This window comes from Pan paniscus, chromosome 1, assembly GCF_029289425.2.
Source record: "Pan paniscus chromosome 1, NHGRI_mPanPan1-v2.0_pri, whole genome shotgun sequence".
Classification (NCBI taxonomy): Eukaryota; Metazoa; Chordata; class Mammalia; order Primates; family Hominidae; genus Pan; species Pan paniscus.
The window spans coordinates 213,716,800-213,730,979 of NC_073249.2; the positions used below are offsets into that span (position 1 = coordinate 213,716,800).

A 14,180-nucleotide genomic window follows, 5' to 3' on the forward strand; every position below is an offset into this window, starting at 1 on the left:
CTCCGACAAAATTACCTTCCACCCCTACTATACAATCAAAGACATCCTCGGCTTATTCCTTTTTCTCCTCACCCTAATGACATTAACACTATTCTCGCCAGACCTCCTAGGTGACCCAGACAACTACACCCCGGCTAACCCCCTAAACACCCCACCCCACATTAAACCCGAATGGTACTTTCTATTTGCCTACACAATTCTCCGATCCATCCCCAACAAACTAGGAGGTGTCCTCGCCCTACTACTATCTATCCTCATCCTAGCAGCAATCCCCATCCTCCATACATCCAAACAACAAAGCATAATATTCCGCCCACTAAGCCAATTGCTTTACTGACTCCTAGCCGTAGACCTCCTCATCCTAACCTGAATCGGAGGGCAACCAGTGAACTACCCCTTCATCACCATCGGACAAGTAGCATCCGTATTATACTTCACAACAATTCTAATCCTAATACCAATTACCTCCCTAATCGAAAACAAAATACTCGAATGAACCTGCCCTTGTAGTATAAGCTAATACACCGGTCTTGTAAACCGGAAACGAAAACTTTCTTCCAAGGGCAAATCAGAGAAAAAGTCTTTAACTCCACCATCAGCACCCAAAGCTAAGATTCTAATTTAAACTATTCTCTGTTCTTTCATGGGGAAGCAAATTTAAGTACCACCCAAGTATTGGCTCATTCATTAACAACCGCTATGTATTTCGTACATTACTGCCAGCCACCATGAATATTATACAGCACTATAAACACTTAACTACCTACAATACATAAAAACCTACTTCCACATTAAAACCTCCACCCTATGCTTACAAGCATGCACAATAATTAACCCTCAACTATCAAACATAAAACACACCTCCAAAGACAACCCTTCCCCCCCCGGATACCAACAAACCCATCCCCCCTTAACAGTGCATAGTACATACAGCCGTACACCGTACATAGCACATCACAATCAAATCCCTTCTCGCCCCCACGGATGCCCCCCCTCAGATAGGGGTCCCTTGACCACCATCCTCCGTGAAATCAATATCCCGCACAAGAGTGCTACTCTCCTCGCTCCGGGCCCATAACACCTGGGGGTAGCTAAAGTGAACTGTATCCGACATCTGGTTCCTACTTCAGGGCCATAACATTCAAAGTCTCCCACACGTTCCCCTTAAATAAGACATCACGATGGATCACAGGTCTATCACCCTATTAACCAGTCACGGGAGCTCTCCATGCATTTGGTATTTTCGTCTGGGGGGTGTGCACGCGATAGCATTGCAAAACGCTGGCCCCGGAGCACCCTATGTCGCAGTATCTGTCTTTGATTCCTGCCTCATCCCATTATTTATCGCACCTACGTTCAATATTACAGCTTAGCATACCTATTAAAGCGTGTTAATTAATTAATGCTTGTAAGACATAATAACAGCAGCAAATGTCCACATAACTGCTTTCCACACCGACATCATAACAAAAAATTCCCGCAACCCCCCCCCCCCCACTTCTGGCTACAGCACTGAAACACATCTCTGCCAAACCCCAAAAACAAAGAACCCTGACATCAGCCTAACCAGACTTCAAATTTCATCTTTTGGCGGTATGCATTTTTAACAGTCACCCCTCAACTAACATGCCCTCCCCCTCAACTCCCATTCTACTAGCCCCATCAATGCAACCCCCTACCCACCCCACCCAGCACATACACCGCTGCTAACCCCATACCCTGAACCAACCAAACCCCAAAGACACCCCACACGGTTTATGTAGCTTACCTCCTTAAAGCAATACACTGAAAATGTTTCGACGGGCTTATGTCACCCCATAAACAAATAGGTTTGGTCCTAGCCTTTCTATTAGCTCTTAGTAAGATTACACATGCAAGCATCCCCGTCCCAGTGAGTCACCCTCTAAATCACCACGATCAAAAGGAACAAGTATCAAGCACGCAGCAATGCAGCTCAAAACGCTTAGCCTAGCCACACCCCCACGGGAGACAGCAGTGATAAACCTTTAGCAATAAACGAAAGTTTAACTAAGCTATACTAACTCCAGGGTTGGTCAATTTCGTGCCAGCCACCGCGGTCACACGATTAACCCAAGTCAATAGAAACCGGCGTAAAGAGTGTTTTAGATCAATTCCCCTCAATAAAGCTAAAATTCACCTGAGTTGTAAAAAACTCCAGCTGATACAAAATAAACTACGAAAGTGGCTTTAACGCATCTGAACACACAATAGCTAAGACCCAAACTGGGATTAGATACCCCACTATGCTTAGCCCTAAACTTCAACAGTTAAATTAACAAAACTGCTCGCCAGAACACTACGAGCCACAGCTTAAAACTCAAAGGACCTGGCAGTGCTTCATATCCCTCTAGAGGAGCCTGTTCTGTTCCCAGACCTCCCCCACCCCAGGCTGCCACAAGCACCTTCTTAGGCATCCACTCTGCTCTCAGAGTGAGCTTCTCCTCAGATCTTTATTGGGGAAAAAAGGAGGGCAGCCCCTGATCTTGGAAAAGACGGTCACAAATGCGACCTGGAATGAGATCCTGTTGAGGACTAAAGAAGTCCAGCAGGGCCTGAACAGTGATTTCTACTGTTAGAAACATGGAGAGGGCAAACACCACAGGCAAAGAAAGCCCTGACTCAGAAACAGACTTACTGCATTCCAGGTGCAGCCTCGTCAGCAATAAGGCTGGGCAAGGGGATCCTAGAAGGGATGGGCCCCTGCACTGGGACCTGTTCCAGGCTCTGCCAACAGCCTGGCACTTCTAGGAAAACCAGAGGAGTCAGCTCTTCCTGTGGAAGGCAGACAAACTTCCCCTCCATTGGTCCTGGGTGCCTCTTTAGGTCCAGAAGAGCAGCTGAGGAGCTCCCTGTTTTGTGCCTTACTATGTGCACCCAAAAAGCTCAGTAGAATTTGGAGAGAATGTATGAGTCACTGCTGATTCCAGGGAGAGTGTCTCTTAGCATTGTTTGTGGCCATACTCCTCAGGTGCAGGAGAGATCGGCTGACATTTCCAGGAAGCAGAGGATTCAGCTTCTCTCACAGCTCAGGCTGGGGGAGGAAAACAGAAGTTCAGAAATATTTTAGAGACCCCCATCAAAAGCCTGGAGAAGCTTTGGAATCCCAGTAGAAATTCTGTGAGTGGAATTGAAGTCAGGCCGTCCCTTCAGATGGGCTCTGAAAGCTACTCTGACCTGGACAGCAGAGGAGCACCTTCAGAAACACAGGCAACCAGAACATGGTAGAAAGGCCCCCCAGACTGCAGGATTCTCACTGGGGTCCTGAGGATGGTGCAGGATTCCCCCAGGGGGTTCATTTTTCTCCCAAATTCTTCAGATACACAGCTTGCACCATTCATGCTTCCAGATTGAAAAGTCTCCCTCCTTATGTCTGACCACACTGCTCCTCTCTGGGCTCTGCCCCAGCTCACACACTCAGATTCACTCTTCCCAAGCTGGTATTCTGAGGGAAGCCCATCCTGTTTGTGAGTAATGATGCTTCACCTTCCAGTAGGAGTCAAGACTGTGTCTGCCCTCTCTGCCCTCAAAGACACTGTGATGTTTTACGAGTCTGCATTATGTCTTTTGTAATTAGGTTTTTTTAATTTTTAAACTCAATCTAGAAGGAAGTCTTTCAATCCTTTTGTCTAGATGCCCACAAAATACCTGCCATGTTTTATGTTGTCTTGGTTCCCTCCTAGGGTCCCATGAAAACACTCAGTCCTGTCCAGCCCAGCCCCAACCTCACTTTGTAATTTAGGCCTGATTTCTTTCAGTGATGCCTTGACCTTAACCTTGAGATAAATTACACCCTCAGTAGTTCCTGTCTTCCACCTGAATGGGCATATGATCTACCATGTTAGGTAGCACAAAACCCAGGTGACCAGTGGATACACTGAGATTTTTATTGTGTTTTTAGGGATGACATCACTGTCTTCTTAAAGCTGTTTTAACTCTGAAAAGTTTTGATACTTTTGATGTGGCCAAAGGTTCTCCAATAAAGATACCATATATATATATATGTATTTCTAATGTCTGAAACAGATTAAACCCTTCCCTGTATCACTATGAAGGTCACATATTAGTAAAACTTTACCAATATTTATGGAATAAGTGAATAAATGAGTTTTAGTCCTTCACCCTGTTATTAATTCTTTCACTTTCATAAGTCCATATCTAATTTAATCACTTAATAAGAAGAAAGTTGAAAACTCAATCACCGTTAACTGGGTGGAAGTTCAGGATCCAGTTGGATGTCATTTTTGGATTGGAAGTTGGTAATTGAGAAGGGGGTCGTGGTGAGAAAAGTCAATAAAACTCCTTAAGATGCACAGAAGAGACCCAAAGCCCTGGCTCCTGGAGCTACTGCTTGATTCTCGGAGAGGTCCCAGCACCCTGCAAAGTGAGTCCAGATCTGGCGAGTAACCACGTATTAGGGATGTGCCCATTTGATCTGATGTTCTGTATAGCGTGTCACACAAAAGTCTGGAAGACACTAGCACATACACTGTGAAGAGAAGTCTCAAAAAAAGGGAAGATTATAGAAGACACTTGCTCTGTGTTTTTGGAATGTTTTTCATTGAGAATTCTGTCCAGAGAAGGGAAAAAGAATGAAAAACGAGGAAGCTCACCCACATGTACCTCTATGTACCTTTTACCATGCTGGACTTTCTTTTGTTTTGTTTTCTTTTCTGTCTCTCTTTTTTTTTTTTTTTTTTTTTTTGATATGGCATCTCGCTCTGTTGCCCAGGCTGGAGTGCAGTGGCATGATCTTTGATCACTGTAACCTCCACCTCCTGGGTTCAAGCAATTCTCCTCCCTCGGCCTCCCCAGTAGTTGGGATGATACCTGCCACCATGCCCAGTTAATTTTTGTATTTGTTTTTATTATACTTTAAGTTTTAGGGTACATGTGCACAACGTGCAGGTTAGTTACACATGTATACATGTGCCATGTTGGTGTGCTGCACCCAGTAACTTGTCATTCAACATTAGGTATCTCTCCAAATGCTATCCCTCCCCACTCCCCACACAACAGGCCCCAGTGTGTGATGTTCCTCTTCCTGTGTCCATGTGTTCTCATTGTTCAATTCCCACCCTATCACAAGGACAAAAAAACAAACACCACATGTTCTCACTCATAGGTGGGAATTTTTGTGTTTTTAATAGATACAGAGTTTCACCATGCTGCCCAGACTGGTCTCGAACTCCTGACCTGAAGTGATCCATGCACCTCAGTCTCCCAAAGTGCTGGAATTACAGACGTGAGCCACCACACCGGCCCAATTGCTGGACTCTCATGACACACATGGATATGGTATCACAAAGGCAATTTTTTCCATAATCCAATTTATTTATATTATTGGTAGTGAGCTAATGTTGACGTCCCCAAGTTAGCAATTTAGTGGCTATACGCATGACAAACATTTCCATGCAACACACGGTCAACAGCATTTGCTCCTGGGTTCAAGAGATTCTCTTGCCTCAGCCTCCTGACTATCTGGGATTACAGGGGCCTGTCACCACCCCAGGCTAATTTTTTGTATTTTTAGTAGAGACGGGTTTTTACCACATTGGCCAGGCTGGTCTCAAATTCCTGACCTCGTGATCTGCCTGCCTCGGCCTGCCAAAGTGCTGGGATTACAGGCATGAGTCACCACGCCTGGCCATTAACCATTCTTAAAATATCACATTGCATTCTTTAAAAGTTTTATATCTTTCATATATGTAAATTACAACACAAATATTTATACTCAACTAGTATTTACATTATAGTAAATTTTCTTTTCTTGCTCTGTCGCCCAGGCTGGAGTGCACTGGTGCGATCACAGCTCACTGCAACCTTCGCCTCCCGGGTTCAAGCGATTGTCCTGCCTCAGTCTCCTGAATACCTGGGATTACAGGCGAATGCCACCACGCCCAGCAATTTTTTTGTATTTTGAGTAGAGACGGGGTTTCACCATGTTGGCCAGCCTGGTCTCAAAATCCTGACCTGAAGCGATCTGCCCACCTCAGCCTCCCAAAATGCTGGGATTACAGGTGTGAGACACCAAGCCTGGCCATGACAATAGCCTCAGCCTCCCAAAGTGCTGGGATTACAGACATGAGCCACCGCTCCTGGCTCATAATAGTAAATTTTAAAAAATACCGTATAATATAATCCTTGCAACATTAAATTACACCATCTGGTCTGATCTACCAGCAGATGGCACCCGAGACCTATGGATTGGACATTTTACTCTTCTTAGGAATGAATCCAGTCCAGAAATGCCCACCCTGCCCCCTGCTGGCTCCTGGGGCTCTGCTGTTTGGGGGAGTCATGATGAAGTTGTGGCAGAGGGTAGAAGATGAGCCCCATTGCATGCCCTGGGTTCTTGTTGCCTCCCTGTTATCAGGAAAAGGAGGTGAGATTGAAAGATGAAAATTGCTGGGACTTCTGCTGAGAAGAGAAAAAAGAACAAGATGTATTCATCTAACTGTATGCCAGTCCCCATGCCAAGCCCTAAACATGAACCATCTCATTGGATCCTTCCAGGGTCCTATAAGCTGTTGGACATCATCATCCTCATTTTACAGGGACCTGAGGCTCTTGGCTAAGATCCCTGACAGCAATACCAGCCCCTGAATCCTCAGCAGGATCCTTCACTTGGGTGCCCATTATGCAGGCTTCCTCAGCACAGGGAAGGTCACTCATCACCCACAGGCACTTGATTGTTATCCACCCTTTCATGATGTGAGATTCCAGAACACCCTGCACTAGTCTCTTCCTTGATAGGGAGAGAGGGGAGTTGTTATGAGAAAATCTCTCATCGATCTGACCTAGCTCCCTAATAAGAAGTAACTTTTTAAAATGTCAGATGGAAATATTTAAAAAGTGTTACATACCTGTATAGTTTTAGTATTTTACTTAAAGGGAATGTGGCTGTCTTTACTGGCTACAACCAGTTTAATTCAAGAAGGGCTGCTAGTCATCAGGGGAACAAGCAAGGGTTGGTGCTGCCCAGAGGCTCCAGCTAATACACAATATGGACATCCCCTTCCAGGGCAGCGAGAAGAGAGTGGCTCCTTGTGCAGTGAAGCTGACGTCCACCAACTAAGGCTTCTGGAAGCATGTGGAGACTCACAGGGAGTGGGCAGGGTCTCAGCATCTGGCTAGCGGTGAAAGACCCTGAGAAGAAGGTGCTTTCCGTGTGGATTGGCTCACTGTTCTTGCCCAGTAACGTTCCAGGCCCTTGGTGTCCACCTAGTGTGTATTAACCTACTGAACAGCCACAGAAACTAACAAGGAATTAACAGACATCTAAAGAAGTGAAGAACTGGAGGAGGCCAAGCCAAGCGTGGTGGTCCACGCCTATACTCCCTGCATTTTGGGAGGCCAAGGCAGGAGAATCACAAGCTCAGGAGTTCCAGATCAGCCTGGGCAAGACAGCGAGACCTTGTCAACACTTAAAAAAACAAGCATACAGGCGTGGTGGCTCACACGCCTGTAGTCCTAGCTCCTCAGGAGGCTGAGGTGGGAGGATCACTTGAACCCAGGAAATTGAGGCTGCAGTGAGCTATGATTGTGCCACCGCACTCTAGCCTGAGTGACAGGAGACCTCTAAAAAACAAAACAAAACAAAAAAGCCTGACACAGTGGCTCACACCTGTAATCCCAGCACTTTGGTAGGCCTACTTGCGTGAATCACCCAAAGTCAGGAGTTTGAGACCAGCCTGACCAACATAGTGAGGAAACCCTGTCGCTACTAAACATACACAAATTAGCTGGGCATGGTGGTGCATGCCTGTAATCCCAGCTACTTGGGAGGCTGAGGCAGGAGAATCATTTAAACCCCAGGTGGAGGTTGCAGTCAGCTGAGATGGCACCATTGCACTCTAAACTCCAGGCTGGGCAACAAGAGTGAAACTCTGTCTCAAATAAAAGAATGGGAGGAAACTGATTACAATAACCAAATTTCATTTCAATGCCTTGATTTTCTTGGGCTGCATCTTATTGATTGGACAACTCAGTCAGTGCCTTTTGTTTTTTCCATCAATAACTGAAGATTCCTGAGGCTTAAACTGGAAAACAGTTTACTTAATAATAGAGGGCACCAGACAGATTCTGCTCAGTTTTCCTTTATTTCTGATTGTTTCTTTACAACCATGCATGCAAGAGTAACTCCCTCAAGTATTCTCAAGCCTCCACTCTAGACATTCAGATTCCCATTTTCGACTCTACAGGACACAGGTCCCCAAAGTCCCATCGAATCCATGGCAACATTTCCCGCAAGTCCGGCCCCTGCTTGATCAGCTTTCCTTTCCCACTTTCAGAGCCCATGTGTGAAACGATGGGTTCTGTGCTCCCTATAGGATGTACCTAAGACCTAGGTTTTAGTTTCCAAGTGTCCAGAAGAAAGCGTTTGACATATCCACCAAAATAGGCAGGCATTCAACAGCAGCATTGATCTGCCTCCAGGTCATAAAATGACCTGTCGCCACAGTCAGGGCAGTAGTCAGTACAGAACAAGATCCTCTTGGGGTGCCTTAAGTCCCTCACTCTCTTCATCAGCTCAGCCCTAAGTTGGGCAAATCTGCTCCAGCAGAGAGTACCATCAGCATCATAACTCTCCCGCGGGGCAGGATACAGCTCCAGGCATAACTTTCTGAGTATGATTGTGTGGCTCAGCAGGTTCTCCAGGGTTGCCATGCAGATGGGATTTCCACAGAAGCTGAAGGTGTTGAGCTCAAAGCAGTGGCTCAAGGCAGGCAGGATGGTGTTGACTTGGGAGTCTACGATGCCACAGTCATCTAAATCCAGGTACTCAAGGGTGGCTGCAACATTTTCTAGGAGAATTTGGAGAGGCACAAGACTGTAATTGGTCAGTCTGATGCCATTCAGGTCCAGGGTCTTTAGTTGACTGATGCTCGGGCACTGGGATAGATGCTTCAAGTCTGATTCCAAAAGCGCACAGTTAGTTATTGCGAGGATCTTTAACGAGGTCTTCAGACAGCTGCGGAGAGAGAGCAAGAAGTTAATTCTGGGGAATCATAGGGGTGAGTGGAGGGTGGTGGGGAATGACTTCAAGGTAATGGATGGAGACCATTTTACCCAAGCCCAGGGTCATTCTGATTGTCTGATGGTCAACACTTAGGAAGCAGCGTGATGAGGACCTTTGCCACTGAGGTCAATTCCACTTTAGGCCTGGCGCAGTAACTCACACCTGTAATCCCAGAACTTTGGGAGGCTGAGACAGGTGGATTCCTTGAGATCAGGAGTTTGAGACCAGCCTGCTGATCATGGCAAAACCTCCTCTCCGCCAAAAATCCAAAAATTAGCCAGGTGTTGTGGCAGGCGCCTGCAATTCCAGCTACTTGTGAAGCTGAGGCAGGATAATTGCTTGAACCCAGGAGGTGTAGGTTGCGGTGAGCAGAGATCATGCCACTACACTCCAGCCTGGGTGACAGAGCGAGACTCTGTATTTAAAAAAAAAAAAGAGAGAAAAAGTAATTCCATTTGAGGCTGAGTCATTTCACCGTCATTTATAGGAATGGATCAAGTTCTCAGAATCCCTAAAGCTCCCTTTCCTCATCTGTCAGGCAGAAAACCACATCTCTGGGCTACAGGAGCCCAGTGGAGATTCAGGCATAAAGGACAAACCCAGACAGGATCCTGCAACATCAGCTGGGGTGGGCAGGCTGCAGGCGTCCCTGACACGCCTGTATCATCAGCAAACCATCTATCACTTTCACCATTCTTTGTGCCTGCTCCCTGACCCTCTGTTTCAGAATCATACATTTCCTAGGTAATTAATTTACCTGGAGCTCAAAAGAAACTTTGACAACAGGGAATTAGAGATGGGATCATTCATGTTCACCAAACTGTGGGGCACAAAGCTGATTTTCTGACATGTGCAGGTTTGCTGAGCATTCCCCTCTTCAGTGCCCACTTCACTTCCCTACTTCACATCATCTTCTTAAAAATTATCTTGTTGGCTGGGCATGGTAGCTCTCGCCTATAATCCCAGCACTTTGGGAGTCCAAGGTGGGTGAATCACCTGAAGTCAGGAGTTGGAGAATAACCTGGCCAACATGGTGAAACCCTGTCTCTACTTAAAATATAAAAATTAGCCAGGTGTGGTGGCCCATGCCTGTAATCCCAGGTACTCAGGAAGCTGAGGCAGGAGAATCGCCTGAACCTGGGAGGCAGAAGTTGCTGTGAGCTGAGATGTCACAACTGCACTCTAGCCTGGACAATCAAAGTGAAAATCCATCTCAGAAAAAAAAAGTTATCTTGTTTGTTTTTACTTTTATTTATTCATTTCTGACAGGGGTCTTGGGATGTTACCCAGACTGGTCTTAAACTCCTAGGCTCAAGCTATCCTCTTGCCTCAGACTCCCAAAGTGCTAGGATTACAGGCATGAGCCACCGCCCCTGGCCTATTTTTCATCATCTTAACTTAGACACACGTCCTCAGGAAGAATTCAGAAAGGCACCCTCACTAGATCTGAAACCCCCAGTAGCTAGCTTCCTAGCATGGCAGCCTCTCTATAGCATCTCCCCTAGCTGATCCCTCTGCCTCTATTGGGAGGGTTGCGTGATACCCATTTCAGGACAGGGCCGCCAACAGGACAATGCATAGACATTCTAGTGTCCCCTTCACTGTTTCATCCTCATAGGCTGGCTCACAGTAGAGGCCCACTAGTGTTTAGTGTAACAGGCTCTGCTGTGGTCTGCAGAGAAAGCTCATCACCCTCCCTCACCTGAGCAGCTGGTCCAGGTGGCCTTCGAGGAAAGAAACAGAGTTCATATAAAGCTTTTGGAGGCAGCGCAGCTTGAGGAACTGAGTGGTGAACTGGGTAACAATCTCCTTCTTCTGCTCTGGGGAAACGTAGCGAGAGACATCCATGTGGGAGAGAACGAGCTTCTGAAGATTCCTCATGTGGCCCAGGTATGGGGTAAACTGTGTCAGGATGGGCAGTATCCACTTGCAATTCACTTCCACCTCCTGGATACAGTCTAGGTTCACCATTTTCAGGATGCTTCTGATATTGTGGAAGGGCATTCCCAAAATTTTCAGCTTCTTACAGCACAGGTGTAGTAAATCTTTCCTCTGCTTGACCCATAGAAGGAGGTAGGTGAGGTATTCATCCAGAGTCCTGTTCTTGAGCCAAAGTTCTACGAACACAGTCAAGGGCTGCTGTCCTCTCATCCTTGGACAGTCCTGCACTGTTTTTTTGTTCCTCTTGGCATTGAGGAAGCACCCATGGGCCATAGCTTCAGACCAAACCATCCAGAAGTTCTCACAGACATCCTGTAAATCCAGCACTTGAAGTTTCCATCTCCTGTGGGAAAATAGAGGTGAGACTGAGAACTTCAGAACTCATTTCTGAACTTAAACTCCACATCCTGGATAGCAGCTCCTCCCCTCCCTGCTTGTTGTCCCTCTCTCTGACTTTTCTTCACCCTGTTTTCCCCTTGGATCCTGCCCACTTCCACATTTTTTTTTTTTTTTGAGACCAAGTCTCCCTCTGTCGCCCAGGCTGGAGTGCAGTGGTGTGAGGTCACCTCACTGCAACCTCTGCTTCCCGGGTTCAAATGATTCTCCTGCCTCAACCTCACAAGTAGCTGGGATTACAGGAACCCACCACCATGCCCAGCTAATTTTAGTATTTTTAGTAGAGTTGGGGTTTGCCATGTTGGACAGGCTGGCCTCCAACTCTTGACCTCAGCCTCCCAATCTCCTGGGATTACATTGTGAGCCACCGTGCCTGGCCCAGTTCTCACTTTTCATGGTGCCTTTCAGTGCCATTAGAGGAGAGGTTCCTGTTACCTCCATGGACCTTGCATGGTGAGCAGTGCTTTCCCTGAGGAGTTGGTGAATGACCAAGTCCTCTCAGCTTCCTCACCACCACCATCCCCCCTTGGGCCTCCTCACTTCTCATGACCCAGCTGTTCCTTCTGTTGGACACCTGGGACCTCCCCACCAGCCCACCTGGGCCACCTCACCTGGGATGAACCCCTTGGGTAAGCAGTGCATCAAACCCATCCAGCACAGCTTGGAATGCCTCCAGACAAGGCATCTTTATCAGAGGCCTCAGAGGGAGGCGGCGGAAAGGCCAGGCCAGCACCATCAGCTTCAGGGCCTCACAGCGTCTCCTGCTGAAGGCCTCCATGAACAGTGGGGGGAAAAGTTCCATGGGCAGCTCCTCCAGGGTGGAGATGGCCAAGGCTTGGTCCTTCAGCAGGCTCCGCCCCGCAAGCTCCAGGAGTCTGGGTGGAGTCCGGATGCTCATCTTCATGAATCTGCAGGGAAAACTTCCAGAGGACAAACCCAGAGAAAAGGCATCACTCTCAGGACAAGCCCATGCAATCTCATCTTCTCCTATGGCAAAAGTCACTGCTCTGGCAATGGTGAAAGAGCCCTCAGTTTACTCCAATTCTACTCTGTACTCAGTGGCCATTAAGCCAGCATTCTGTTTCTGCTGCATCAGCATGAGCGTCTCCGAAGCAGTGAGGAAGCAGGGCCACCACTAGCCCTTCCTTTCTATCCAGTGTTCCATCCAGTGACTAGTGAGTGTGGAGGAACATGAAAGCGAACCCCTCCTACCATTGGGGGAAATTACTAATTACTCAAGGTTCTAAAACAATGGGAATGGGAGTGTCACAAGCCTACATGCCCACATTTTCAGTTCCTACAAATAAGCTTGTTGGGGACATTCATGGAGCATCCCTAGAATTGGTTCTATTTGTTTTCTTTTCATTATTTAAGCTTGCTTTCTCTTTCTCTCTCTTTCTTCTTTCCTTCTTTCCCTCTCTCCCTTCCTTCTTCTTTCTTTCCCACTCTCTCTCCCTTCTTTCTTTCTTGTCTTCTTTCCCTGCCTCCCTTCTCTCATTCTCTCTCTTTCTCTCTCTCCCTCTCTCACTCTCTTTCTGACAGGGTCTTGCTCTGTCACCCAGCCTGGAGTGTAGTGGTGGGATCATAGCTCAGTGCAGCCTTGACCTCCAAGCTCAAAGGATTCTTCCCCCAAAGCCTCCTAAGTAGCTGGGACCACAGTTATGCATCACCACACCCAGCTCATCTTTTATTTTTTGACTTTTTGTAAAGACAGTGGATTTCGCTATGTTGTCCAAGCTGCTCTTGAACTCCTAGTCTCAAGCAATCCACCCCCCTTGGCCTCCCAACATACTGGGATTATAGGTGTGAGCCTCCTCCCCAGCCTTATTATTGAAAATTTCAGTGAGAAGCTTTGAAAGCTATGTGACACTGTTATGCATCACTTGCAAGATAGACGTTTCCAATGCACACCTCTTACACATATTCAAACTGAACCACTTTGGCAGGGTGCAGTGACTCACACCTGTAATCTGAGCATTTTGTGAGGCCAAGGCAGGTGGATCATCTGAGATCAGGAGTTCAAGATGAGCCTGGCCAACATGGTAAAACCCTGCCTCTACTAAGACAGCAAAAATTAGCCACGTGCAGTGGTTTGCACCTGTAGTCCAAGCTACTAGGGAGGCTGAGGTTGGAGGATCGCTTGAACCCAAGAGGCAGAAGTTGCAGTGAGCTGACATTATACCACTCCACTCCAGCCTGGGAAATAGGCTAGATTGAACAGAGAGACAGAGAGAGCTACATTTGACTAGACTTCTTAATCTCTACCCAGTTAATCCTGATTGGATTTTTGGCTTTCTTAAAGATTAACTGACCCAATTAGATATTGATACATCAAAATGAAAGATTTAGGGATAGGGTGAAAGTCCAGGACTCATTCACTGATTCCCTCCACAAACGTGGAGTTTTACTAATATGTGTCCTTCACAGTCCTGAGTGTGAGATAGGGAAGGGTTGAATCTCTTCCTGATATTAGACAGAAAGAAAAAACTTGAAAGTATCTTTGTTGAGGGATCCTTGACCACGTCAAATTTATCAAAATATTTCAGAGTTAAAACAGTTTTCAAAGACAGAGATGACAGTCCCTAAGAAAACACAGTAGAAATCTTCATGTATCTAATGATCACCTGGGTGGTATCATCTAATATTTTTTGGTGTGGGTGAAGCTAAGTCTCACTTTGTCGCCCAGGCTGGAGTACAGCGGTGCCATCTCAGCTCACTGTAACCTCCACCTCTGAGATTCAAGCAATTCTCATGCTTCAGCCTTCCACGTAGCTGGGATTACAGGCATGCACCCCCACTGCCA

The 14,180-nt window shown here is 46.8% G+C and overlaps 1 protein-coding gene across 1 annotated transcript; it reads right to left on the reverse strand.

The window, feature by feature from the left end:
- Window positions 1–8,430: 8,430 nt before the first annotated feature.
- On the reverse strand, window positions 8,431–12,340 carry LOC134729819 (PRAME family member 15-like). Its single transcript, XM_063601873.1, has 3 exons — window positions 11,989–12,340; window positions 10,743–11,324; window positions 8,431–8,992 (listed from the first exon to the last, which is right to left on the reverse strand). The coding sequence occupies exons 1-3, from the start codon at window positions 12,279–12,281 to the stop codon at window positions 8,431–8,433; spliced, it is 1,437 nt and encodes a 478-aa protein (XP_063457943.1). The 5' UTR covers window positions 12,282–12,340.
- Between the last annotated feature and the right edge of the window lie 1,840 nt (window positions 12,341–14,180).

What these genes read in the sequence shown, in the direction of transcription:
- LOC134729819 (XM_063601873.1), bottom strand. Translation starts at nt 12,281, where the DNA reads ATGAAGATGAGCATCCGGACTCCACCCAGACTCCTGGAGCTTGCGGGG. An exon ending in ACCCAAGGGGTTCATCCCAG is followed by an intron (nt 11,325 to 11,988) that starts GTGAGGTGGCCC and finishes ATTTTCCCACAG; the next exon opens with GAGATGGAAACTTCAAGTGC. An exon ending in CACCTGGACCAGCTGCTCAG is followed by an intron (nt 8,993 to 10,742) that starts GTGAGGGAGGGT and finishes CTCTCTCCGCAG; the next exon opens with CTGTCTGAAGACCTCGTTAA.